We start from the raw sequence: 27746 nt of genomic DNA, 5'->3' as shown, positions 1-27746 counted from the left end.
AACATTGAATTGTTTAACTGTACATTCAGTTAAACTACAGATGAATACATTGTCTTGGAGTTCAGTGTTTGTCCTTCCAAATTCCCTGAAAATAACTCCAATCAGATGGGAAAGCAAACTAGAAACAACTAGAAATATTAAAAAGCAGAGTAAATTGTTAATGTACACATTGTTGCTTAACAATTGTTTGAATGTATTAAGTTGTTTCACAACAAGACCAACCACTGGGGGCTGCCGTCTCAGCCTGTTTACAGTTTACAAGAACGTTACAAACGAAGCCAAACATTTACAGCAGCTACATACAGACGGCTTTGTATGATTTGTGATATTGAACTATACAAATAAGAATGACTTGATTTCATTTTAACGTGTTCATAACCAGCATGCTGTATTTGTATAAACATACCGGCGGTGGATGAGACAGTACTGCAGGCAAAGCAAGTGGGAATATCACTTTTCTACATGTTTATGCTCATGAACAGCTGGTTTAATAAAGTAATAATTGGCCTTTAACTTGCAAAGGTTTAATTACACTTATAGTAATGAGTGTAGTTGTCGTCAACTTGTCAACTTCAGAACCGGGTTTCAGGTACAGCTGACGTTGATGGGAATGTCATTAGTTTTTTTTAAAATATTTTATCTAGATAAAATGTCAGGGGATCACCAAAGTTATTACAGTACAGGATCAACAAAGTCAATAGAATACATCTTCCAGGGACCATGAATGTTTTGTGCCAGTCCAACAAATAGATTTGAAAGAATTTCACTGGATAAGTGAAACCTGTTACCTGCTGGGGTGAGTCCTGAATATAATGTTATCAAACTCTATTGATCATTTGAGACAAAGACAGTCCAGTTTGTTTGTTTTTTTGATTAAGCTGATATCTCACTTCATTTTGTCTTCATTAATAAACAGGCTCTGCTGCTTTGCCTTTGTTTCTTCTTTCACCTGAGATGCTTCCTCCAGTTTCTTGACCTTCTTTATCCTGTTTTTCCTTAATCTTCTCAATTAGTGGGCTCAACACGACATTAGGGGATCGAGAATCACCACAGAGGGCGATCTGCTCCAGTTTAGTATGATGCTGTTTATACTCTTCCATCAACTGTGTTTTCTCTGCCTCAAGGTTTTGCATCTCTTTATCAAGATCTTCCAAATGACTTGTCTTCTTCTCACTCTCCATCCTTTCTTTTTCATACTTCTCTTTCACATCTTGTTTGGTCTTTGTACCTTTCCTTGTCTTGTTTGCATAGATCCACTTTTCTTTCACATGGTCTGATGCAGGACACTTCCCAGGACAAACAGTGCAGTGGCCTTTATTCATGACCTTACACCATGAGGCATCCCAGGCCATTGTGCATCCAGGATGGTGACAGTTCTCTTCACAGACGTTACAGGTGACAGCTCCTTCATAAAAAACAAGCCACCACATCCCTCCATCGATAGGTTCTTTGTCTTTGTAAGTCTCTTCAACTTCTGAAGTGAACTCTTCATTCTCCTTCATCTCTTGTTCATGTTTCTTCAGAGCTTCTTCAGTCTGTTGGATTTTGCTCTGTTTTAGTTCAATTAACTTGATTCTGTCTTGCAGGTTGTTGATGCAGGCTGTCAGTTGAATTCGCTCTTTCAGGACTTCTTTTGTTATTTGCAGCTTTTGAGGTGCAGTTTGTTCTAAAAACTCTGTAAACTGTTTCATTCCTTTCATTGTTATTTTATCAGCATGTTTCAGGTCTTGTATGTCATCTGTCCGGTCTTCATCCTGGCAGTTATCAAACAGGAAGTGAACGGATTGATTCTTCTCATTTTTGGCACATTTAATGTTTGCAGCATCAAGAGCTTGAAGCACATTTTTAGGTGGTCTTCCATTTGAGTATGTGATGAGAGCAACGATGTTCTCTTCCAGATCTTTTCCAAACAGAGACATCACTGACTTCAGGACGTACTGCAGCTGATCATTCAGTCGACACTCTGTCGCCTTCACCACCAGACCCACTGCATTGACTTCTTGGATCCCATTTTCTGAGCAAAATAAATCAAAAGTGCTTTGACTGATGATGACATCATGTTCAATCCCTCTGGTGTCTCTGCATCCAGGAGTATCGATGATGGTCAGAGAGAAGGGAAGAGTTTTACCTTCAAAACCAAAGATCTCGTACACGATCACATCTGATGTCTGACTTCTCTTCTCTTCTATGATCTCAAACCAGATGTTGTCCTCAAACTTCACTCCCATGGCGTAGTTGACCAGAGTGTTGACCAGAGTAGATTTTCCTGTTCCTGTCTCTCCTACCAACCAGATGGTTTTGCTTATCTTGTTGGGATCCTTTTTACCAAGAGTCATTCTTCTTATGGATCCAAGCTCTTTCTTTAGTGCTGGTAGCTGGTAGTGAGCAGGAGATCCAGAGTAGATCAAAGTACATTTAGAGATGATGTCCTCATATTTTAACAATGCATTAGTGTTCCTGTAAAAAAAGATATGCTCAACAGATATTGAAACTCATCCCCTTTTTTATTTGTTAATCATTTACGAATGCTAACCATGACAATGATTAAAAGAAAATGAAATTAAGCAAACTAATGTAATACCACCTGCCTTGCTTTTGGTTGTTGGCCTAAGTCTATTAGTGTGATAAGTAGTAATTAACAACACACCCCTCAAACAAACTGGCACATAAACTGTACACAGACCATTGACTGTCTTATCTGAAAACCATTCTGTATGGTCACACTATGTCCAAGTTCCTTAAAAACATCAGAGGGAGTTGTAAATGATTAATGTTGAGTTTCCTTTAAGTTCTTTATAAGTAGGTCTGAATATTGATACTGATCTCATAAATGATTAAATATTGATTGTTGAAAAATTACAATTTTGTTAGATTTAGTTCAGTGTTAAAATGATTATGAAAGGTTATCATTACAGGATACATCAGTTAAATACCAATTATTCCAAACAATGTAGGTGCTGTTATAGTGCAAGATGTCAGCTTCTACCTGCTCCCAGAGCCACACCCCTCCACCTTTTACCTTTCTCACTCTCTTCATGCATTGAGAAAAACATTTGCTAGTGTCCCATAAAATCTTTCATCTGAAGTCATATCCTGCCATGTCTGCTGTCATTGCCCCACTGATAATGTTAGATTTATCATGATGCTCATTTCTTCTGTTCAATATTGAATTATTAACCACTTAGTAAATGAAACAAAGTAATTAAATCAAATGGAAATATGTTATAGTTTAGAAACGTCATTTAGAAAAAGGATTTTAAAATGATAAAACATAGCATGTACTTGTACAATACTTTGCAAAAATATTTAGTGTAACAAAAGTGTAACAGTGGTTTGAAATTAATGGTTAAATGTTACATACGTTGCCATGGTGAGGGCCTGCTTAGAAAGCTGCGCAATCAGGAGGAACAGGTGTATTTGATCTCTGAAAGAAAGGGAAAATTGAAAACTTAAAATTAGGCTTTCTTCAGTGTCATTACATTGGATTTTATTATTCCTAAATTCTGTAGTCATTATTTAACTCTAAATTGTGATTCATATTTCATAATTTATCTGTCTTAATAGTTAAAATATACATTTGGCCTCTTCACCATCCTGCTGTTCCAGGGTGATGCAACTGCTTCTGGACATATTTATGACTCCATATCAAATACTGTACTGTAAATAATCCATACTCCATGTCAACTGCTGCTGGACAGTCACATGTCAGCATTCAGTCTGTGAAATCTGTGTTAGGCCAGTGCCCAAGTGTTACTAAGAGTTAAATCTGTAATTTAGTGAGTACCCATGATAATAAAAGGACAAAATAAGGTTCAGTTTCAGTTTTTTTTCTAACTCACTGACTGCTGCAGTTTCTTTCCCATTTCTTTTCTCAAGTAGCCATGCTTATTTACTACATAGATAGGTATGTAGATAAATAAAGAGAGAGAGATAGAGTATTTTTGAGTGGTTGGGGAATGGGGATGCCAATGATTTTGGAGACAGTGTTTGTGATATGGAACAATTTATTCTTGTTGGATGGACACAGTAAAGAAATGTGGAGCAGCAGAGTGATAAAATGAATAGAGTTAAAATACTTGCAACATCTTGTTATACACATTAAAGAGCTTAAGCTTCCTCAGAAATTAAATCTGCTCTGTTACAGCCTTCCATTGCTTTTAATGTAAACATGATGGATTCACTGAGATGAAGCGTCTCTTTTGCAGGAACGCCCTGATCACATTCACACCTGGAAGCTTCTCAGTGCAACCACAGTCTGACCTGCTGGACTCTGAGCAGCTTCACTGGAGCAGTTAGGGTGAAGTGCCTTGCTCAAGGGCACCTCAGTGGTGGTAATGAGGGAGGGGACGGCTTTTTTCTTTCATCACCCAGAGTTATCCTGCTACTCACAAACTCACGTCTCTAATCTTTAGGCCACCAATTTGAATTTGAATTTGAAATTATTTATTTATATAGAGCCAAATCACAACAGAAGTTATCTCGGGGCACTTTTCACATAGAGCAGGTCAAGACTGAACTCTTTAATCTACAGAGACCCAACATTCCTCCATGAGCAGCAGCAAGGAAAAACTCCCCTTTAATGGGAAGAAACCTCAAGCAGAACTGGACTCTAGCTGGACGCCATCTGCTTTGACCGGTTGAGTTGCCCATGAATTCATGATGGTTCAACTTGGCGCCTCAGCTCACTGAGTGACCATGGCAACCATAGAAACCACAGCAAGGTAAACTTGTGATGATTTCTGCATGAATGATACACCTCTTCACCAGCAGAGAACTGACAGATGAATGAAACTTACTATGTATTTCTAACACTTTCCTCTATTTTAAGCTGCAATATGCTTTATTTAGCAGTGATGATGTGACTTTACTAGGTAAATAGCAGCAGCTTTAGTGTAGTTTACAGGTGGGATGCAGATAGGATTTTTCATAGTTCTGGTTCTTCCACCACCATTTCCCTGGTATGTAGTGGTGGAAAGGCTGTGGAAGATGGTGGGGCTGTAATTCTGTCTGTCAATGAGATGTACATGGACAAAGTAACTGGGTTACTATTGGCTTTCAACAGTACCTACCATACTTGCTGTAATTGTAAACACAATTTTTTTTCTTTGTAATGAGGGATTTTTAGTGACATTACAAGTGCACTCACTTTCAGTTTCACCTCCAAATACAATTATAGTTCATCTGTCCTGTTTGTTTGCTGTTAGAACTATTTTTAGTGATGTTGCCACATTCAGAGGGTGTGAGGTCTGTGAGGAGGACAGGGCAGCTTGGTACCCTGTACTGAACTCATGGGCCCTTCAGAGGTCAAACCCCCAGCATGTTGGACCATCTATAAAAATGTGCTTTGTACTGGAGTTTGACCTCTTCAGACGTTTTCTTTCTTCATGCACCTTGGAAGTAGAAAGTACACCTACTTGTGCCAGAAATTCCTGCTTCAATTCATGGACTTTTTGCAGGTTAATCTTTGTGATGGAAGCGACAGTCCTAGCAGAAGTTGATGATATATGTACCTTTTAAGTAAAATTCCGTTATAAAGTTGGAAGTTGCTTCTGTAATGAATCACTGCTTTATTATTGTTACTGCACTGAATAAACTGTCACCTCTTGTGTCAGAGAAATTTATTGAAGGAAGTTCAGCAGAAGCTTCAACAGAGTAAAAACCTTGATGATAAAGTGATCAACCACAACTATTTTTCTTTGTATTTGGGACCTCAGATGATTTGACGAAACTATGCATATATTAAGAATAATTAATGAGTTGAAAAAGAACTGCATCAACTTGGATGTTCATTTTGTCTTTTTATTCAGAATAAAACAATATATTCATTGCATTAACTACCAACAAGGTTTTATAAAGTACAACATGAATAGAGCAACGTGTTCCCACATTGACTTGTCATTTAGGATTTTCCTATTCAAACTTTATAATGCAATACAATGACAAAAAGCTGAGTCAGCAAAAAGCATGTTCAACTTCTTGATTCACCACAGACACAAAATAATTGGATTCAACTGCAATATAGCAGAATTTTCTACATTTCTACATGCAAATCTCTGAGTTTAGTACTTTATCATCTTCTGTACAAACTTTGATTAACTTGAAAAAAGTTGTTGTAACTGTTTAATCTTACAGCCAATCCACATACAAAACGACTGCAGAGGCATTTTTGACGTCTGTCACAAATGCATTAATCCACACTGAGCTTGTGTGGTTTTTTTTTTAGCTTTGCGTTTATTATGTGTAGGGAAGTGTAATCTGCACACAAAGCTGTTGAAATCATCCAAATCTCCTGCCGTTTAATGTACTGAATGTATTAACAGTATCTATATTGATTGATTGGCTCCCAGTCTACTTGTGAGTCTCTTTTTCACTGGAGGCAGATTCCCCTCACCAGCTGCCAAGAATTGGGAAAAAAAAACCTATGAATCAAAATTACAAACAGTTGATTTTAGTTTATTTTAGTTCAGGGGGAGACTGTTTGTCCTTCTGCTGACAGACAGCTGCTTCTGTGGACAGATGCTGAATGCAGGTTGGAGTCGGTGTGGATTGAACAGGTTGAACGCTTCAGTAGTGCTGCTCACGTCTCGCTTTCTATGTGGATTCCCAGTAAGAGATATTGCAGGCTTCTGCCAACATCACAATAACATCAAAATATCAGAATAACATCACATTTACACCAGAATGCATGCCTATGTATTGAGCAGAAAGCATGCTAGAAAAACTTTTACAGAGAAGAAAAACTGTTTTCTAACAATAGTTGGGTATATTTTTGCCTCTAGATGCATAAAGAAACATAACAGAATTATTTATATTGTATCTGAGAGCAGAGACAGAGCTGTTCCACAAACAGTGACACTAGAGGACGTCTTCATTCCACATAAAACCAGAGCCGTTGACTGGACTGAGGTCAGACTGTGTGTTTTAGAGAAAAGAATGCAGCCACAAAGTATAATGATAGTGGACACTTTTTTTTATTGTTTTGGTTCTGTACCGTAACACACTGGATTTAAAATGACTCAAGTGCTGAAGTGCTGACTATCAACTTTAATTTCAAGGTGTTTACATCCAAATAAGTTGACCAGTTGTGTTGTCATATTGTATTTTTCTTTATACAAAGTCAAAAGGTTGGATTGACGTTAAATGAAATCATCATATTTTATATTTGTTGTCAGATTATTGACAGTCAGTGACTCTATGAGGTCTTTGACCCACAGATATATAGTCACTGACTCTTCCTGGCCTGAACTGAAGACTGTGAAGACAGTTTGGTTTCCAAGCAGTGAAATGTGTCATCAGCTGTATTGAGGTCATATGACTGCCTTGGTTAAAAATATTCCAGTTTGACCATAAAAGTAATTAGTTGTCTGTATACTTAGGAATTACATATAAATTAGCAATTATGACAACTGTTCATGAGCATAATTTTTTTGTAGGCAAGTTTACTCACAAAATTTCACCACCAAGGAGTAAAAAGAACAACTTAACTGCACAGATCTTTAAGTTCTGCTGATGGAAACCAGCTGATAAAAATATAACATATTGAGCATTGTCAATAGGCTATTAAAGGATCTACATTAAAAGAGATTACTACAGCTGCCAACATGGTATCATTGGAGAGCCATAAGTTGGCAGAAATAAAGAGGGAATGATTTTACACTTTCAAATTGCATGCAGTGCACATGCGAATGTCCAGTTGTGCGTGCAGGTGATACGCCAATCCTTCTCCCAGAGAGGTGACATCATATAATATGATTTCCTTTCATTTCATAAGGTGATTTTGGCTCATTAGACAGGTTGGGTGGATGGCTAGATAATCAGCTGGCAAAAAGCTTCAAAGCAGCAGGAGAGCACTATCCAAGACCATGAACCAGACATTTTTACAATCGCATGTGGGCATTTTAAAAGGAGATTTTTTTTAAAGGACCAGTGTGTAGGATTTAGTGCCATCTAGTGGTGAGGTTGCACATTGCAACAAACTGAATACCTCTCCCCTCCCTCTCCCGTCACACCAAATCCTGTGACAGGGTGGAAAAATTCAAAGTAATATGGCTGAAATTCTCTCTGTGCTCAAAGCTAACACCACACTTAGCATGCAGCTAAATCAAAAAATCATGTGTAAAAATACATTTTGAAAATTTCATTAATAAGTTGTTTTCCTCATGTTTTTTGAGTGACAGGGTAGGTATGTTATGCTTGACAGAGAGGGTTTTGAAAGAATGTACCAAAAAATGTTCTAAAAGAGAATCAAAACTCACCAACATTTAAACCAAAATATTTTTTTAATTAAAAAAAAAAGATTAACACAAAAAAGTCTGAGATTTATGCAATATTTATTGAGTGTTACCTCTCATGAATGTGAGAAATGGTTAGGATGGACATGAGAAATGACTATAGCTTAACAGAAAACAGTTTTTAAGTGTATTGCATATTGTGCAAAGTGTGTAGGAGAACCTATGGTGGTTTCGTTAAAAACACGAAAGAGCCAGTGTGTGGTCTGGCTGTCCTGCGCTACTGTAGAAACATGGCGGGCTTCGGGGAAGAGGACCCGCTCCCTATGTAGCTATCTATAAAAGGCTCAAAGTAATGAAAACAACAATTCTTATTTTCAGATGATTATAAACTAATTAAAACATTCTTATGAATATTATTTTCCATTTCTGCCAAATTCGCTCCTAGATACCACTAAATTCTACACACTGGACTAGGAATGCACAATATTATTGGCACGTCATCGGTATCGGCCGATAAAACCTCTAGAATTAAATATCGGCATCGGCCATTTCTGCCGATTATGAGGCAGATTTTTTGTCTTCTCCTCCGCTGCCTGACTGTGCTTCCCTCCATGGACTGTTTCACCCTGACGGTCCTGGTGCTTCCTCTGCAGGCTGCACTTCACTCAAGCTGCTCGTCAGACCCGCTGCTTCTTCCCACTTTAACCCGAATAACAAACCGGGGCTCGGTGCTCCAGTTGAACAACAGTATTAGGTGCATTACCGCAACCTTCTGCTCCGGAGTGTGGACCAGAGATTAAATCCTACACATTAATCCTGTCTGTCTAATAAACTCAATGAAAACTCTACTGCTGCTCCCACTTGGCAGGTTCATTAAAGTTTTAATGCTGAGCTCCTGAACTCCAGTCTTCTTAAGTTCTTCCTTCATATATTGTCTTTCTTGATCATACTTAGTACAATCTATGATTGCATGTCTAATAGTCTCCTCAGCCAGCTGGAAAAAATATGTGTATATATCGGCATCGGGAATCGACCACAATGAGTTGGAAATATCGGGATATCGGATATTGGCAAAAAATCGAATATTGTGCATCCCTGCACTGGACCTTTATTGTCACATCCGGCATTTTTGACATTTTTACCACATATTAGTGATTTAACCCAAACCATGATCTTTACCTAACCCTAACCAGATGGTTTTTGTACCTAAACAACGGAATTAAATGACATGTGGAAAGATTAAAAATGTGGTGTTAAATTGGTGTATCACCTGCATGCAAAATTGGACTTTGGTGTATGCACTGCACGCAATTTGAAAGTCTAAAGTCGTGTTATTTGTATGCAAGATTGTGAGACTGGGTTGCCTAGAGACACTTACATCAGAAATACAGTATGTGAGGGAGTATTTAAAAAACATAATGAACAGTTTGAGCAGCGATTATATAGGACCTCTACAATGTAACTGAAGCCATCAACAGAGACATATCATGTTATCACAAGCCCCTTAATATTCCTTGCCAGCTAACCCTAACCCTAACCCTAACCCTAACCCTAACCCTAACAAACATCTATGTTTGTTTCTGGAACAAAAGAAACAAACATCTAACTATGTTGGTTTCTGGCTGCTAGTGTTAGCTAGCATAGCTAGTGTTGGCCATGTTGCTAATGCTAGCCAATGTTAACATTAGCAGCCAGAAACAAACAGATAATCCATTGTCCATTTGATAATCTAAACAAAGAACATGTTTTCTTGCAGTGGCCTTTCTAAAATGAGCAATGGTGAAAGTTACTGCAATGATCAAGGAGTTGAAGCAGACAGGTGGTTGAATATTTATTATTTCCAAAGTGGTGTTGATCATTTCTTCATGAAGCTAGGCTCTAAGGAAGTGCTGTCACCATTGTCTTTGCAACAGTGGCATATACAATAACACGACTTGGAAATGCTGGGGGGGTGGGGGCGGGGGTTGAAAAGTTTTCTGTCTCCACTTTAAATAACTAGTCTGTGCTGTAGGCTGCTTTATTACACAACTTTATATATATTCCACTACTTTGTATAAAGTCACTACCTTTGATATTTTATAGAAATGTTCAGGTGTGCTTGCACAAGTACAGTATGTTTGCCCTTGTTGCAGATTCTTAATTTAGCACACTGCTTTATCAAGTTTTGCTGGTTGTTGTGGGTGAGAGGGAGAGGGGCAATGTTTTTTTCTCTCATTTTAGTCTTTTTGTTGTTTTCCTTTTGTTTTGTATCTGTTTAGCACTTTAGGGTTGTGTTTATGTTTGCTTTAAAATACATAGTGAATTAATACTGAAATAATTAGGTCAAGCACATCTGGAAATGCGTCTTTTCCTCCTTCAGAGCAGTGACTGTTGTGACTGCTGCATCTCCAGAGAATCTGATCAAACAAACTGATATTTGTGAAGCATCACATGTAATCTGAGTGAGATCACTACCTGAATGTTTCTGGGTTTTGTTTTAAATTTAGTAATTATCCACAATGAAGCACAAAATAAACACAGTTAATCAAGTTTCTGTAAGGTTTAGCCTTTATGCTCTGCATCTGATCAATGCTGTTTGTGTAGGATAAACAGAGAGATCACACCTGAACCAAAACATACATGATTTATGGACACACCTGTGAACGTGCAAAATGGGCAATCCTTTGTTTGTTTTCATGAGAAAATAATTGAATTTACAATTTCATTTTGCAGAAACATGTACAAGATGCCTCTCATTCACAGAGGTATCTGAACTGTCAATGCAGTCACCATAGACACAAGGTAGCAGCTTGAGCTACTAATGTAACAAGTTCTTTTAAATAATTCGTACACAGAACAGTTAAGAACAAACTGTTTTGTAAAGTGAACAGTGAAAGTGAACTGAACAGTGTAAAAAGGGCTGCAGATCCTGCATTGTTCAACCATGTCAGCTCTTGCACTATTTTGTCATTTAAAACCAAGGAATATAGAAGTTAGAACATAACACTGTTGTTAAACTGCACTGTATATGAAAGGATTATAACTTTAGGTTACACTTTGATCACACTGATATGTTTATGTAGGTTTAGTAGTAATATTTCACCAGATAAAGTTGATATTTGTATCGTCTGTCTAGGCCTCGTTATCCTGCTTGCTGATCGGACTGTCACCTTACTTTAACTCCTTTTACTAAACATTAACCGCAACCCTGCCAGGACTCCTTCATCCACTCGACTTTTCATCTCCTCCAGCTTCTTGACCTTCTCTGTGTCTTTTCTCTCCTTCATCTTCTCAATCAGGAAGTCCAAGTGGACATGAGTGGACAGTGAGTTAACATTCAGGGCGATCTTCTCCAGATTGACAACATGTTGGTAGACCTCATCCAGCCACTTTATCTTCTCTGCATTCAGTTCTTCCATCTCTAGTTGCAGATCTTCCAAAAGGCTCATCTTCTTCTCACATTCACCTTTATTCTTTTCATACTTCTCTTTCACATCTTGTAGGGTCCTCTGAACTGTCTTGGTCTTTTTCACATATCTCCACTTTTCTTTCACATGATCTGATACAGGACACTTCCCTGTACATGATGTACAGCGACCATCTTTCAGGACCTCACACCATAAAGGACTCCAGGCCCATGTGCATCCAGGATAGTGACAGTTCTCTTCACATCGCAAACAGCAGACAGCTTTATAGTCCCACCAAGCGTCAATTGTTTCTCTTGTTGTGTACGGCTCATTGGCTGTGATGGTAAAGTTCTCATTCTTTGTCATCTCTTGTTCATGTTTCTTCAGAGCTTCTTGAGTCTGTTGGATCTCGTTCTGTTTTAGTTCGATTAGTTTGATTCTGTCTTGCAGGTTGTTGATGCAGGCTGTCAGTCTAATTCGCTCATTCAGGACATGTTGAGTCTTTTGCAGTTTCTGAGGTGCAATTCTTCCTAAAAATTCTGCAAACTGATTCATTCCTTTCATTGTTATTTTATCAGCATGTTTCAGGTCTTCTATGTCATCTGTCTGGTCTTCAGTCTGGCAGTTATCAAACAGGAAGTAAACGGGCTGATTCTTCTCATTTTTGGCACATTTAATGTTTGCAGCTTCAAGAGCTATCAGAGCATTTTTAGGTGTTCGTCCATTTGAATATGTGATCAGAGCGACAATGTTTTTCTCCAGATCTTTTCCAAACAGAGACGTCACTGAATCAAAGATGTACTTCAGTCGGTCACTCAGTCGACAATCGCTGCCCTTCAGCACCAGACCCACTACATTCATTTCATGAACTCCCTCATCTGAGCGCACTAAATCCAATAATCTTTGACTGATGATGACATCATGTTCAAACCCGCTGGTGTTTCCATATCCAGGAGTATCGATGATGGTCAGAGAGAAGGGCAGAGTTTTATCTTCAAAACCAAAGATCTGGTACACGATCACATCTGACGTCTGACTCTCTGACTGACTTCTCTTCTCTCTCTCTACGATCTCAAACCAGATGTTGTCCTCAAACTTCACTCCCATGGTGTAGTTGAGCAGAGTGTTGACCAGAGTAGATTTTCCTGCTCCTGTTTCACCTACAAGTAAGATGGTTTTGTTTATTTTGTTGGGATTTTTTTCACCGAGAGTCACTCTTCTTAAAGACTCAAACTCCTTTGTCACTGTTGTCAGCTGGTAGACAGCAGGAGATCCTGTTTTGATCACAGTGCTTTTGGCGATGATTTCCTCATATTTTAATGAGGTGTTTTGATTCCTGTAGAAAAGGTAAAAACATTAGCTTAATACTCATAAATAAGACTCAATACGACTAAAATTAAATTGAGCAGCAGCTGATATAAATTAAAACACCGATGTTTAAAAATGCAATGTTCTGAAAACTAACACAGCCACCAGTATGAAAGACATTTAAGTTTGGTAACTACTTCTAAGTAGTAAAAATACTAACAAGTTTCAAAAGTAACAACAGAATAGTATGGACATATTATATATTAAAAAGTCCAGTGGAAAGAGAAATGCAGAATTTGACTTGAGATTTGTAAGAATCATAATAATCTGAAATGAAAGTGCATACAACAAGAAAAAAACCTAAAAACTTTCACAAAACATCTCAGAGGCCTGCACCACAAAGATCAACTTAGTCTGGTTCTCTTTGGGGTTCCTGCTTTACTGAGCCTAACATTGGTGATCCTGATAATTGTTGAGCCACAGTGTGTTTATGTAAGAGAAGCAAAGCGACATCACCAGACACGTGAATTAAGTACTTAATATGAAATTAGATTATTTGGTGATACCTGCAGGGAAATGCTTTTTTGTGTCAGACTGTTTCTGCTGCAGTAAAAAGGAAAAGTAATTAATGCCTGATGAGGTCAAACTGACCCAAACATTGTATTTATAAGGTAATATAATATTATATTTATATATATATATATATATATATATATGTGTGTGTGTGTGTGTGTGTGTGTTTATATGTATATAATATATATGTAATAATAATAATAATAATTTTATAATAATGATAGAGTTTTTATTTCCAGTCACCTCATTATTTTGAACTGCAGTGATGGAATCAGAGTGTAAATGTATCGACAGCGTTCACTAAGAAGTTCAGGTTTAAAACCAGTGTCAGAGTGACACATGACTGTCTGGAACATCAAAGTGATTCAACTGACCACTAAAAATATTCATTGTTTTTTTTAATTACTGGTCACTTATTGTAAACTCAGGTCTTTTGTCAGGATCCTGTAGAAATTATAACTGTTTTTCCAGTGATCTTGTTGGTCAGTTGTCGGGCTGTTAATAAGTTTGATCTGATCATCTGAATTTAATTTATGATGTGAACTGAAAACCTGAGTTACGCTCAACTTCACACTTAGTGGGAGGGCCCAAGGATGTGCAGTGTCAAGTGTCAAGTTATTTGGACATGCAACACATTTAATACTGATAAACTTTGAATAAACAAGTGAACAGCCAGCTGCTTAGCTTCAGGGCTTCAGGACTCTGACTTGATGCATGTGCAGCAGACAGTGCTGTCAGCCGAAAAGTTGATCGTGCTGGATAATAGAGGAAGAGACATAGAGACTCTGGTAAATTTCTGTTTATCCTTTGCGTGTAAAACTGAGGAAAAAAGACTTGATAGCGTTGTGATAAAACAGGAAAACCCTAAAGTCTAATGATAAAATTGTGAAAATGTGCATTTGAATGTAGGACTAAACTGGGATTAAAAACAGACACACACAAACGCCCCCAAGAACACCTTAAACGTCCCCCTTTCAAAAATATTGCTTCTAGCGCCTCCCAATGTCTTCTGAACACACCCTGGGGGGCGGTACTGCCCTCATTGAGAAACACTACCTTAGAGGGTCTTTTATCACCACCAAATGCTAAACAAGACTTTTTTAGGCGACCAAAATGTTACAATTAACTTTAATGAACTGAAAACACACTATACTCTGTGAATGACGCCCTAAAGCATATGCTGCTCTATCATCTATTTTACTCTAAATGGGACCATAATTTACTAAATGAACATCATGCATCATGCAATGAACATCAAGACTTGAAACTAGACCATAAACTTATTAGGAAAGTGTTTGCTGAGGTAATAGGTGAGCAGTAGGGTCATTTTCTCATAGACTTCTATACAAATGGAATTCTTTTTGCAGCCAGTGGAGTCGCCCCCTGCTGGTCATTAGAGAGAATTCAGGTTTATGGCACTTCCGCATATGCTTCACTGGGAACTACCTGCTTGGTGCTAACATGTAGCTGCTAACAGCTAGTGTTACACTGACTGAGATACGTTACAATGCACATCATCTTCACACACCACGTAAAATACAATCTGGTGGCTGTTGGCATGTAGTTTAGCTCTGTTGATAACCATGTAATGATCGCAATTCACAGAAAGACTGATAAATACATGAAAACAGTTAAGATGTGTCTGTTAATAAATATAGATACTATTAGTGTTAATTGTTACAAAAACAACGTTGATTATTAAAGGTAGTTTGTGTAACTTAGTTTTATTTAGCAGAGCCAGAGATAACACAAGCTAGGTTTCCATCCGAATTTTGTGCAAATTTTAAGCTGGCAGTAATTACATGGAAGGCAAGGAGACCAAAGGATGGGGAAATTACTACATAACTACTACTGACTGTCAACTGTCACTATCACTTTTGTTCTGACAGCACAACAAAGTGCCATTTGAGAAAATTGCTGCAAAGTAATATGAGTGGTATTTTCTACTGTAAATTATTAATTTAAATGGCAAAAAGTTTTCCTTAAACTTTTTGCTTTTATCAGTAAAGTTATTCACTGCAAAAATCATCCATGCTTTAGTCTCACTCTCAGCCCCTCAAGCTATCATTAGCTTGCGCTCTACTAAATCAGTCACTGTATGCTAATGCTAAGTTACACTAATTACCTGTCAACACTTAGTGAGAAGTGTCTGTAAGTGTTTGTACAACTTCCTGCAGCACAATCCATCAAATAAAACTACAGACAGTCAATCACACATGTAACTGAATGTATAGTCAGTAGTTTCCCTCCAGCTGGCTGGCCCACAGCAAACTGTTTTAATGTGTCTGTCATGGCTGCCATCACCTTCAGTCTGAGACGATGAGCCCACCCCCAAAGCTATGATTGTTGGACAATTGATTGTTTTTCATTTTGGCATTGATGACGTGTCTCACTCTTAAAAAAACAAAAGCTCACTGCACCTCTTCATGAACCAAAGGCCAATATATACTCTCCGCGTCTGCATGCAGCCCAAACTTTGCGACTGCGTGGACTGTACACAGCAAATTCGCTAACTGTACATGTGCTAGAAAATCAAACAGGAACGCCTGTCTCGTTTACTTCATGTATGTACTTGATTCCTGTTCTTATAAAGATGTTGCTTTTTTCTATTTTTGACTTTTTCTTGTTGTTCAGCAACATACAGCAGCTCCTCAGCTGCATTCAGGCTGAAAACAGTCCTGTGTAAAACAATACAAGGGGCTGTGTTGGTGCGGGCATGTTGTTTAAAGTGTCTATGACACAATTAAAATCCAGCAAGTCCGGTTGGAGTAACAGGTTATTGTGTTTATAATATTTATGTAGGTTATTTATAATATTTAATATTTACAATAGTTTGTAATATTCACAGACTGGATTTTACAACTCTTGAAAGTTGCAACTCTGTTTACTTGTGCTCATGTGTGGAACATGTCTGTGTCCGCAGACCCCGAAAAATATTAATGGAACCGGGTGCGTTTCTACAGCTGGAAATGGAACGAGAAAAGCATGAATTGGCCTTAACGCTGCTTTGTATTACATGTTGCTCTCTCTGCTCTCTGCTGGGCACTGAGATGCTTTACACCTCTTTGATTCCTGTGTTGTGGTTTGATTTTAATTTGGCATGGACAATTCATGTCAGTGAAAAACATTTGATTCAGTTTTTAAACACAAAAGGTTAAATAAATGTCCTTAAACTTATGTTTTTCATTTAATTATGACACTAAATCCATACATAAAAGGAAATGCAAATAATGTGTATTATTTCATTTCTTTGATTTGTTTTTTTATTTTTATTTAGGCATTTAAAATCTTCAACAGTCATCATTATACTGAGACTCAATGTGAATTGGATTTTTTATTTTCACCAGTTAACCATCTAAACCAGTGGTTTTTGACCGCATCACTTCTTCAAAGGAAAGTTTTATCATGGCAGAATGAGCCACCCAACCCCCAATATAAAATGCATATAGAATATCTACACACATGCTGAACAGTTTTAACAATATTATATTTTTATTATATATTAAGTTAAATAATATAGGCCATTCTCATCACTCAGAATAAAGGCCAACAGGTACTCTGAAGATTTACAGGTAAATAGTTAACTGAAAACGACAACAATGAATTAAATTAATATGCTAATATGTGAAATGTATTTCTTTAAATATTAAAATTAGCCCATATTTAAGATGTAATAAGACAAACAAAAAAAGAATTAAAAAAAGGTTTGGGGCATTTAAAGGGACATGTGAGCTGTTGTGGAGAGAGACTCCACTGACAGGACATTTCTTGTTTTCATGTATACCAGTGATGAAACACATAACACATATATGATGTTGGGAACATGCAATACCACAGTGAATGCACTTTAAAAACACTTTAAACATACATTATTAAAAACACACGATAAACTCTACTTGGCACAGTACAAAACTATTACACATGACATTATAATACAATTTCCTGTAACAATAATTATATAATGGGGTGTTAATATTTTATTGGTATATATATGTAAACAGGTTCAGCTGTGCAGCAGTTCATTGTCTTTAAATCATGATATTTACTGTATGTTAGATGTTAGATGTTCATAAATGAATTGTACTCACATTGTGAGGGTGACTGGTGGTGCAGATGGCTCTGAACAGAATGGACTGAACATGTGTATTTGGTCTCTGTGTGAGAGAATAAATGAAAATAAAATAATGCTTTACCATACAGTGATATACATATAAAATGATCATATACATACTATACAATATATATATATATATATATATATATATGCTGTATATAAAAACATAAATGATGGAAACTTGAGATGTGACCATAATGCATGTTGAGATATGTCATATTTCTTTTAATAATAATGAAAACCATGTAAAACATTGATGAAGGTTAAATAGTCTCTAAACACTTATAATTTCACAAATTGACACGAGTTCTGTGACACATGAAGAAGTGACTCTGAAAACTGAAAAAAATCTAAATAAGCAAATCAGATTGTGATGTTTGTGTGACTGAACATTTGTTGATTCTAATTAATATCTTGAGTTTGTTGTACTTGTTATGTCTAGTTCAGTTCATCTCAGACAGTGTTAAATTTTCACAACTTACGAGACAACTTTGAACTAATTATTCAGGTAACTCACATTTTGAAGGCAGCAGGTAAACACACATTTCTAAATTGAACAAATTTAGTAATAATAATGAACATTACATTAATAATGAAAAAAATAACATTTTGTTGCTCTGCAAGTTACTGTCAGTTGTCTTATTAGACATCATCCATCCAGTTGTTGTTTTCAACAACCAGCTGGTAACCCTGGTCTAAAACCACATCAGAATATTGTTCCAAAGCCATCATTACAGCTGTTTAACTGATCTGTTTTCTTTCTGTGACTTATTTTTCATTTTTAATTTTTCATTCTGGGATTTTAATAGAGCTGTGAAATGGGAGGAGATAACCCAGATGGTTTGATTACTGCAGTAAAAGTCCTGTTCATGTTCCTCACAGTCTGTTAGTGACTCTCAGTTCTCTCTTCTACAGTTTGGATCAACATGAAACTCTGCTGTTGAATCATCAGAACAAAAGATGAACAACTGTGTCAGAAAATATCTGGTTCTTTAGTAAAAAGTCAAAACGTCAAGACTGTGGACACAAAGATTTCAGGGTAGAAGTTGACTATGACTCCTACGGTGCATATCAGCAAGAAACAGCCAATCACAGAGCTGAAGCTGAAGATCACAATGTTGAGAAAACTGATTTTACAATCTACAGATCATTTCAGCAACAAAATGTTTTGAGTTCATCACGATCTGACTCGCACCCATGGTGTCTTCTCCAATGCAACATCAGCCGAGGCTCATGGGTATTGTAGTATTCTCACGGACAAAACAGGATTTGTCAAAAACAAAGTATAAATAATGTAAACTGGTGTCAGGATATAAACCTGTAGGATCGTCACATTATCCAGGAGAGTCCTGAGTTTCTGTGTTCAGTTACATCGAGGAGATGAATTAAAGAAATATTTGAAATGGGAATACAGAACAAGGAAAAACACTCCCTGAATCAACAGCTCCTCATATTTCACACCTCTATGAGAACATAACTTTACTTTGAAGGTGCTATGTGTAAGAATTTTAGTTTAAAACATTCAAAAATTAACTAAAATGATCAACAGAATGTGAGGTTTTGACGTTATGTCAAAGACGTCAATGTATTGTGTTACAGGAGTGGATTGACTAAAAGAATGGCTTGGTTCACCACATTGCAACCACTTGGCATTTCTGTTATGAGATGAGGCGAGATTGGAAGGTTGGAAAGTTAACTATACATTTTTGAGGACATCGCAAGGTTTATTAAACTACTTCTTCATCCTCTCATATTGGATTGACAGCGGACCGGATGCTGCAGTGACTCTCTGTCGCCTCTTGAGGTACAAAGTTTTATTATGAGACAGAACGGGCCGGGGCTAGAGTCTTACATATAGCACCTTTCAATAAACCAACTTTGCATTTAAAACTCATCCCCCATCTGAAAACTCCATTTCTGTCACTATCTGGGTAGCAAGGCTGCAGGTGCTGAGGCTCGGCCTGAAAGCTTGGCTCATGCTTACACTACATTGATATTTACACTGAAGGGTGAAACACAGTGCTTTAGTTATTGATGTGATAAGGTAATATATAAATATATAATATAAATAATATATATTTATGTAATATATAATATAAATTAATCTAAATCCCAAACTGTGTGTTTTCAGTCCAGTTTTCATTCATTGCAAAGCAACTGGTGTATCTGTTACAGTGCAGCCAAACAATCCTGTGCTGTTTTGATAAAGCAGTCAGTCAGTCAATAATCAGCCTTTTCCCATCATGCCATAAGCAACTGTGATCTGATTTTATGCAGAACATGTAGTTTTCAGAAGAACATCAGGGCAAAGTGAAGTGTGTTACCTTGCTGATCAGTTGGAGGTGTTCAGCCTGTCGCCTGTAGCTTTTCGTTCACTGAGGCCGCTCCTTCTTCTTCCTCCCTGACAGATTTACAACTCATCCACTGACAGAAAATGGACAAAATGACAGTTGTCTTGTTTTGTAGGTGTCACAGCCCGGCTCATAGGCTGCAACAAAATATGTATATATTACATATACTATATACTATATGTATATAGTTAAGGGATTAAGGTTAAGTTAAAGCTGTTAAGACATTATTAACCTGGGCCCGGTGTGGTCGTGACTATAAAGCTTGGCCACCTACAGAGTTTCTCTCTCCTCCTTCATCACACCTCGTCCATTCCGAGTGCAGCGCGGCACAGTGTTTTGTTTTTTTGGTTGCCCACATCCACACATCCACACATGCCTACATTACTGATTACTGACTTCCACGTTTTTTCCATTCTCAGTTATCATTTTGTAAATAAACACTTATCCTCAGTTACAAGACTCGCCTGGTTTCCCATATTTTGTCGCAGCCTATGAGCCGGGCTGTGACATATGGGGGCTCATCCGGGTGAACGACTGCAGTTAGTGCCAACACATTTGGAAAGCCTAAAAGAGCTGCACGATTGAATTGTTTTATCCCCATTCAAGTTAGCCAGGGGTCTAAACTGGAAGTAGCCGGCTCGGCCGGCGAAAGCCACCAGTGTGCATGCTCTATGGGCCCAATGATCCCTGAAGATCCAGGTAATTTTATAAGCAGATGTCCTACTTTTTTGGCTTCATGCACCAGTGAGCAACTTTCATAAGAATGAACAGGGCCCCGCCTCCATCTCTGTATCCAGTTCTTTTTATACATCTATGCTAGGAAACAGCAGGAGTCCTCAAGAAACTCCACCCATGGATCCAGGTTAACAAAACTAGAGATCCCCCTCTTATCTGTCACTTTCCCCTCCAGCAGCTGCGGTAGGAGCAGCTCTCTGCTCTCTCTTGCTCACAGCAGACACACACAGAACTGTTTTCCTTTACATCAGAGGACGTGAGAGCCTGCCTAAGACTTAGAAACTAAAGTTATCTAGTGCCAGCAGCTAACACACAAGTCTGCTGGCTGGTTTAACAAGTACAGGAGCCACGAAACAGAGTTAGCTTGCTGCTAACTCTAACAAAGGAGTGGCTGGGCCTGGGGTGCCGTCTAACCAGCAACGCCTGCATCTTTCAGCTTTGGAGCCAAACCCTTCTCAGCCTGTCTCTTCCACGGATTCACCGGCTAAGACGCAGAACACCACAAAGCATCTCTTTCTTCATGGACTGGTAACAACTGGGCATAACCTAGCAACACAGTGAAGCATAGTACGCAATGTTTAATTTAATCAATGTACTGTGCATGTATTGATTTGGCTAAAGTTATTCATTGAACTACTGTTGTGATGTCCTTGTTGTTCATAGTCAGATTATAGCATAGCCACACCACTAGGTTAATGATAGCATGCTTAACACATGTTACATCCAGTAGCTAGGCCTTGCATGCAACTAACCTCTTCCTGACCTGCACCTCAATCCTATACCAACTTGCCTTAAACAAAGAACCACACAGTTAAGAGGTTTAAAACCCAGTTTTGAAAACTTTACTTCAGGCAGCACATGTGGTTCAAGACACCACATGGTCTGGCCTTTTATCTCTGTAGTTCTCTCTGTCGGCCATATTGTCTGCATGCCATGTGCTCAGTCACCAGGTGACTTCAGCCATCTTGCTATTGTCTTCCCCACACACACACACACACACACACACAAACACACACAAACACACACACATACACTTGGCTGAGAGGGTGTGTCCTTTGGGCCGTCATCCTGCCGCCGACTCCGCTGCACAGACTCTGGCTCCAAATGACGTCACACAAGCGAGATGGCCGCTCCCAAAAAGGAGATATTTTGGCTTTCTTTTTTGGATTCATGTTTCAGCTGCTCTCAGACACTTTTTATGCTAAAATGGGAGCTTAAGCGTCTCTGCACACCCATCATCCACCCACACAGGTGTTTTGACTCATGTAGCCTCATTAACAGTGTGGGCATGTTCTTGATTCTCACCCTTCTATCTGTTGTACTAGTTGTATTAATTGGGGCATATTGTTAGTAGCACCACAGAGTTTGGCGACAAGATCAGCTTCAAACAAATGAGCAGCTTCAACATCAGATTGAGATATCAGCAGCGTATAACAGCCGTCTGTGATCTGCTTTGATATTGAAATGAAATGAAAAATAGGGGTGCAAATGTGGACAGTCTGTGAAAATCTTGCATAAAATCCAATTGGCTGCATGTAAAACCAGATCAAACTGTCTCTAATCTTAATCTCTAGGAAAATCTCCCAATATTTTTCTGTTGTGTTCTTTTTTCTTTTAGTTGATTAATGCCAGCATTTTATATACTGTAGATCTAAATGTTGATTTTTTCATTTGGTTTGTAATGTGCATGCTCCAGCTGAACACAATTCATTCTAGTTTTAGTATCACACAAAATGAAAACTATTAAGTTGATGCTTCTGAGCTCATGCTTAAATTAATCTGTTTTAAACTGAACTGTTCTCTGGAGGCTATATTGGCTGTTATCACCAGTGAGTCTATGAACTAAACTAAACAAAGTAATGTGACCAAACTCTTCATGGAACACAACATGTTAGTCAGTGCAGCGGTGATGTGTTGTGCTGATGTGTTTTACTGGACAACAACGGAGGAATAAGATATATCAGGCTTTGATACACACACAATACTTGTTAGTATGTTGACAAGAAGAAAAATACAGAAAATCTCCAGAATTATCCTTTAATTTATGCTACAAATGCCTTTTTTAACTTTAAAAATGTTTTTCTTGTTGCATTTGAATTAATTTTGTTTTCATCTTTCATAGTTGTCTTACCTGTGTGGTCAGATGTGGTTCAGTGTGTGGAGGAGCAGGAACAAGTGAGGAGTCTGTTCTGAGCAGAGTTTTTATAGTCCTCCAGGAGAGGGGACGGACTCTCTGCATGTTCTTAATGTTGATGCTTAATGACTAGAAGAGGGAGGGCAGGAACAGCAAAACAACTGCTGCTTTCAGAGTGATGTGTTGAGACATGAAGACTCACAACAACAGTAAGGTTTCTCAAAGCAAACAGCATCAACATGGAACCTGAACACACAGGAGGTAACTGATGCATACAGCTGATGGTGAACAGGAGACAGTAATGTGGGGGGTAACACACAGAACAGGGAGAAAATACAGACTCAGCTTGATAAGAAAGGAAACACGTCTGTGTTCCAACTGTATAACTGCAGTGTTCACACTGAAGAAATGTCAGCATGCAAACTGAAATTATTTTTTATTTATTTTTATACGATGTTGCTATAAAAGAGCATTAACGTTCAGCCGACCCACCCTGTGTAAATGAAGGTTTAATGAAAAAATATATGTGTAAATAACAAGTATAACATCACATAACTATATTAATATATTATTATATAACACTGTACACAGGTTTCTATGTGATGTGGAATAACATGTTCAGCTTCTTTAGAACATTGTTATGATTATTTTTGGCTTCAGTTGCTTTTGTGCTTTTAACCGTTTATGTTTTAGGTTTTTCTGTCTGTTTGTGTGACAGAATGTCAGGCATATTTGTTTAATGATGATAAGGTGTGGTTATTCTCTGCAGAGATACAGAGTGAACGTTTCACTGAAATGCAAACTACTAAACAAACAACCAGACCCGGTTAATCCTGTTGTTAGTTTCTGTTCTACAGGATTTATTTTAGGTCTGATCATTTCTCTGAAATCACATGACCAGAGAAACACAAACACAATGTGAGAGGTGTTGGTGTTACATTTTGTGCATTTTGGATATGAGGTTAACTGTTGTGTTGAGCTGCATGTTAGTGAAGAGAACTGTTGGAAGAGTTTTAAAAAGCAGAAATGTGAATTTTACAAACTTTCAACATTTTTAAAAATACTTTACATATAGAGCAATCAACATCAACTCTGCTTTTAAATCATTTTATGAGAAGCTGTCTAGATCTGTACTGAGTAACCAAGATATAGAAGACTTTCTAAAGAATTTAGATTTCATCTGAAAATAAAGAGATGGTGAACAGACCAGTGAATTATGTAGAAGTAATCTCAGCTATCACTGAATTACATATTAATAAAACCATCGGACCAGATGGTTCTCATCCTACAAACCAATATCTTTATTAAACGTAGAAGGAAAACTTACAGCAAAAATATGTCTAGATGGTTGGAGACTGTGCTTCTAACTATCATATCTACTGATCAGACTGGCTTCATTTTAGGATGTAATTCTTGTTTAAGTTTAAGTTTATTTTATTTATAGAGAACATTTCATAAAGAAATCAACACAATGTGCTTCACAAAGCCAAGAACAATACATGTATAATGACATAAAATATGAGCATACATATCATCATACATAAAAACAGACAAACATACACATGCATACATGGACACATAAGTAATTAAAGTGCATAATAATTCAGGTAAAACAGGAGCAGATAGTGCATATAAATTATTACTCTCATGTAAAGTCTTTAGTTATTTCACTGAAGCCGAAAAGAATGGCCACATCTTTTATGAGCCTTAACTAAATTTGATCTTGGCCCTTATTTTGTAAATTGGATATAAATTTTATATGAATGACCACATGCCTCTGTCCTGACAAATGGTATGTGATCCCTTGCATCCTCCTGGTCAGAGGGACGAGGCAGGGCTGCCCAGTATCCCAACAATTATTTGAACTTGCAATTGAGCCCCTGGCAGAAGCTATCAGTAGCGATGCTCTAGTGGAGGGCATAGCTGTAAGATCAAGAAATCACTAAATTTCACAATATGTGGATGTATACTGCTGTATGTGTGTGACTCTGAAACATCTATCACCAGAATAATTCAAAACATTAATATGTTTTGACATTTAACTATAAAATAAATTATACAAAGTCTGAAATGATGCCTGTTTACTTTCAGGAGTCTTGTCCTCTTATTTATCCTCCTTTCTCCTTTAAGTGAACCTGCAGGGAGACAATCATGATAAACAAAATTCAGATTCTACAGTACAGGCATCACATACATGTATTTCCCTTTTTTAAATTAGGTGTAAAAAAGGTGATCAGGAGGTGGAAGGGCCTCAATTAATAATCAACAATATATTCACAAAAACCAATGAATGTTTATTATGTTTATTTATGTTTATGTACCTGGTTCAAGGATTTAACCTTCACTCTGGCACTCAGCACTAGATGGTGACGTCACTGCAGGATCTTAACACAGCAGCAGTGATGTTTCTCTGCAGAGGTCACTTTGAGGTGATGATTGATCACATTCACAGAAAATGAAGTGAACAGAACAGAAGGATGAGAAAATACACTCCATTTCCTCATGAAGTACAATAAAAGACTTCAGTTATCAGATGAAACACTGATAGTGTTCTCATGAATACACTGATTAAATTTTCAACATGTTCCAGCGTGAGAACAGAGATGTTCTTTCATTTTCAGAGAAAACTGGTTTTTAGAAATGTCTGAATCTGACTTTGACTAAACATTTTACTGCAGGTCAGTTTGCAGGAAGATAATAAACAGAAGATATGAGGTTATATAAATCATAATTTAATTCCAAAACTCATGTTAGCATCCATTGTAATGTTTGAACTCGAGGCCATGTTGTTGTTTTTACATTTTATAATACAGCATTAGACTAAAGATGCCATGCTGACCATGCACAACAACTAAAGTTGATATTACAACCAAGAACAGCAGTAACATGCAGCTATCATTCTATTCAGCTCTAACCCAACCCTTGAAAACATCACGATACACCTTTAACTGTGTCTACTGAATGACCTGCTGTAAACAGTCTAACAATGTCTGGAATACAATAAACCTTTCCAGCCTGCATCTCTACTGGCTGGTTACCTACCTGTATCCTGCAATGATCTCACTCTCACACACCCTGAATAACATATTCTACAGAATTAAACCAAACTGAACAAACTACTGTGGTGGGTTTACATAAACTAAACATTTCACAGCAGTGTGGACATTACAATCAACCCAACCTACTTCCCATCCCAGCCTTCCTTGCATGACAGTACATAATAGTAATATTTAAATAATAAAAAGAGAAAAAATAAGGATAAGTTAAAGCACACAAGTAGATAATGCAGAAAAAATAAAGTGATATTGGAAAAATAAGTAGCTAAACTTTGATATTTTTTATTAAAGCCTACGTGGGCTCATCAGACACTATTTACATGACCTACAGAGACAAGAGAAAACAAAGAGGAAGTAAGTCAGTACATGATGCTGTTTACATCAGATAGAAACTTAAATCTGAACCCTTAACTAATGTTCAGGTCAAACTTGACCCATTTGCAGGATTTATTTCAGTCTGCAACCAATAACAGAAGTTATTTAATGTGTATAAATATACTAATATATATATTAAAAAAGAGGCAGATACTCAATACTATAGCTGAAAACAGCACAATAACACAACTTAAAGATTTCTGCAGTCTGAAAAAGTTTTATGATGAAGCTGCAGTTTATAATGAAGATATATTTAACATCATGATTAACCTCGAAAGGTAACATCAAACGACAAAACAACACAAAACTTTAGTACAAAATATTTGTACACTTGAGCAGTAAAAACACCCCAAACACATTTCTGTTAACTTCAAACTTTATGACTTTTTCTAAAGTAAAAAGTGTACAGTGAGTTAACATTCAGACTTATGGTGTGTTAACACCAAACGCAAAGAGAATTTTTTGCACGGCGCGATTACAGATGAAGTAAATGCAAAGATGTGAATAGACACAAACAGTCCTGTGGTCAAACTTTATGTGAGTAATGTAAAGTGAAAATTTTCTTCCCATCTGGTGTGAATACAGCACTATGACTGTCTACACCAGCATTCCTCACTGCGCTGCTCACCAGTTTTAATTGGTGGCTTGCATTGCAGCTAATAATTATGTTAATGCAGCCAATACACATAACTTGCAAGGGTCGTAACAACAAACTACAAATATAACATGAGGAAAGTCAAGGAAATGCCTGCCTCTGTTCATCCGAGTATTAAGGGAAGCCTGTTTTTAGTTCAGATTGTATTGGCTGCGTTACATATTGTGTGTCGTGGGATGACAAATTAATGGGCAGATTTACTTAATGGTTTGGGTGGATTTCGGTGTTTTATGAAAGATGTGTCTCTCCTATTGACTGTCCTGCCAGTGTGGCTCACATCAAAAAAATAGTGAAGACCACTGACCCACACTGTGGCTCTTCATTCATGGCTTTTACTGATAGTGCTGGAGCTTTCTTTTAGTGATGGCTTACATCAGCAAACTGTCTGGTATGGTATGATTTAGTCGTAGCTTTCAGAGGATGATGTGGTTCTTCTGGCTTCAACAGTCTGTGACTTCTGATGTGCTCTGAGATGATTTGAAGCAGCAGGGATGAAAATCAGCACCTCATGTGTAAAGAGACACGATACTCTGCTGGAAAACAGCAGACTGATCCCTTCATGTCGAGAATGAGTCGCTACCGCAAGTGAACAATTAAGTATCATGGGTTCATAAGTATTCAAGATCAACAGGTAGAGCAACATCAACGGTAATCTGAGTGTTGTGTCAAAATGTTGTGGTTTGGAGGGAGTGGAGCCTAAAGGTTTAGCTTTGATTTTACCGGTCGAGCTACATTCCAGTCCTCAACTGTCACAAGCTTTGGGTGGTGAGAGAAACTCTCAATTTGCCCATAAATACAGACAGAGATGATAGTGTCATCCAAAACCTA

General features: G+C 37.6%; 1 protein-coding gene across 1 annotated transcript; it reads right to left on the bottom strand.

The window, feature by feature from the left end:
- Positions 1-905: 905 nt before the first annotated feature.
- LOC121886180 lies at positions 906-19984 on the bottom strand. The gene is made up of 4 exons (XM_042396112.1): positions 19937-19984; positions 17587-17652; positions 3362-3424; positions 906-2457 (listed from the first exon to the last, which is right to left on the bottom strand). The coding sequence occupies exons 2-4, from the start codon at positions 17637-17639 to the stop codon at positions 906-908; spliced, it is 1668 nt and encodes a 555-aa protein (XP_042252046.1). The 5' UTR covers positions 17640-17652; positions 19937-19984.
- Between the last annotated feature and the right edge of the window lie 7762 nt (positions 19985-27746).

This window comes from Thunnus maccoyii, chromosome 19, assembly GCF_910596095.1.
Source record: "Thunnus maccoyii chromosome 19, fThuMac1.1, whole genome shotgun sequence".
Lineage (NCBI taxonomy): Eukaryota > Metazoa > Chordata > Actinopteri > Scombriformes > Scombridae > Thunnus > Thunnus maccoyii.
Note: the sequence above shows the minus strand (reverse complement) of the source record. Positions and strands in the feature narration are given on the sequence as shown.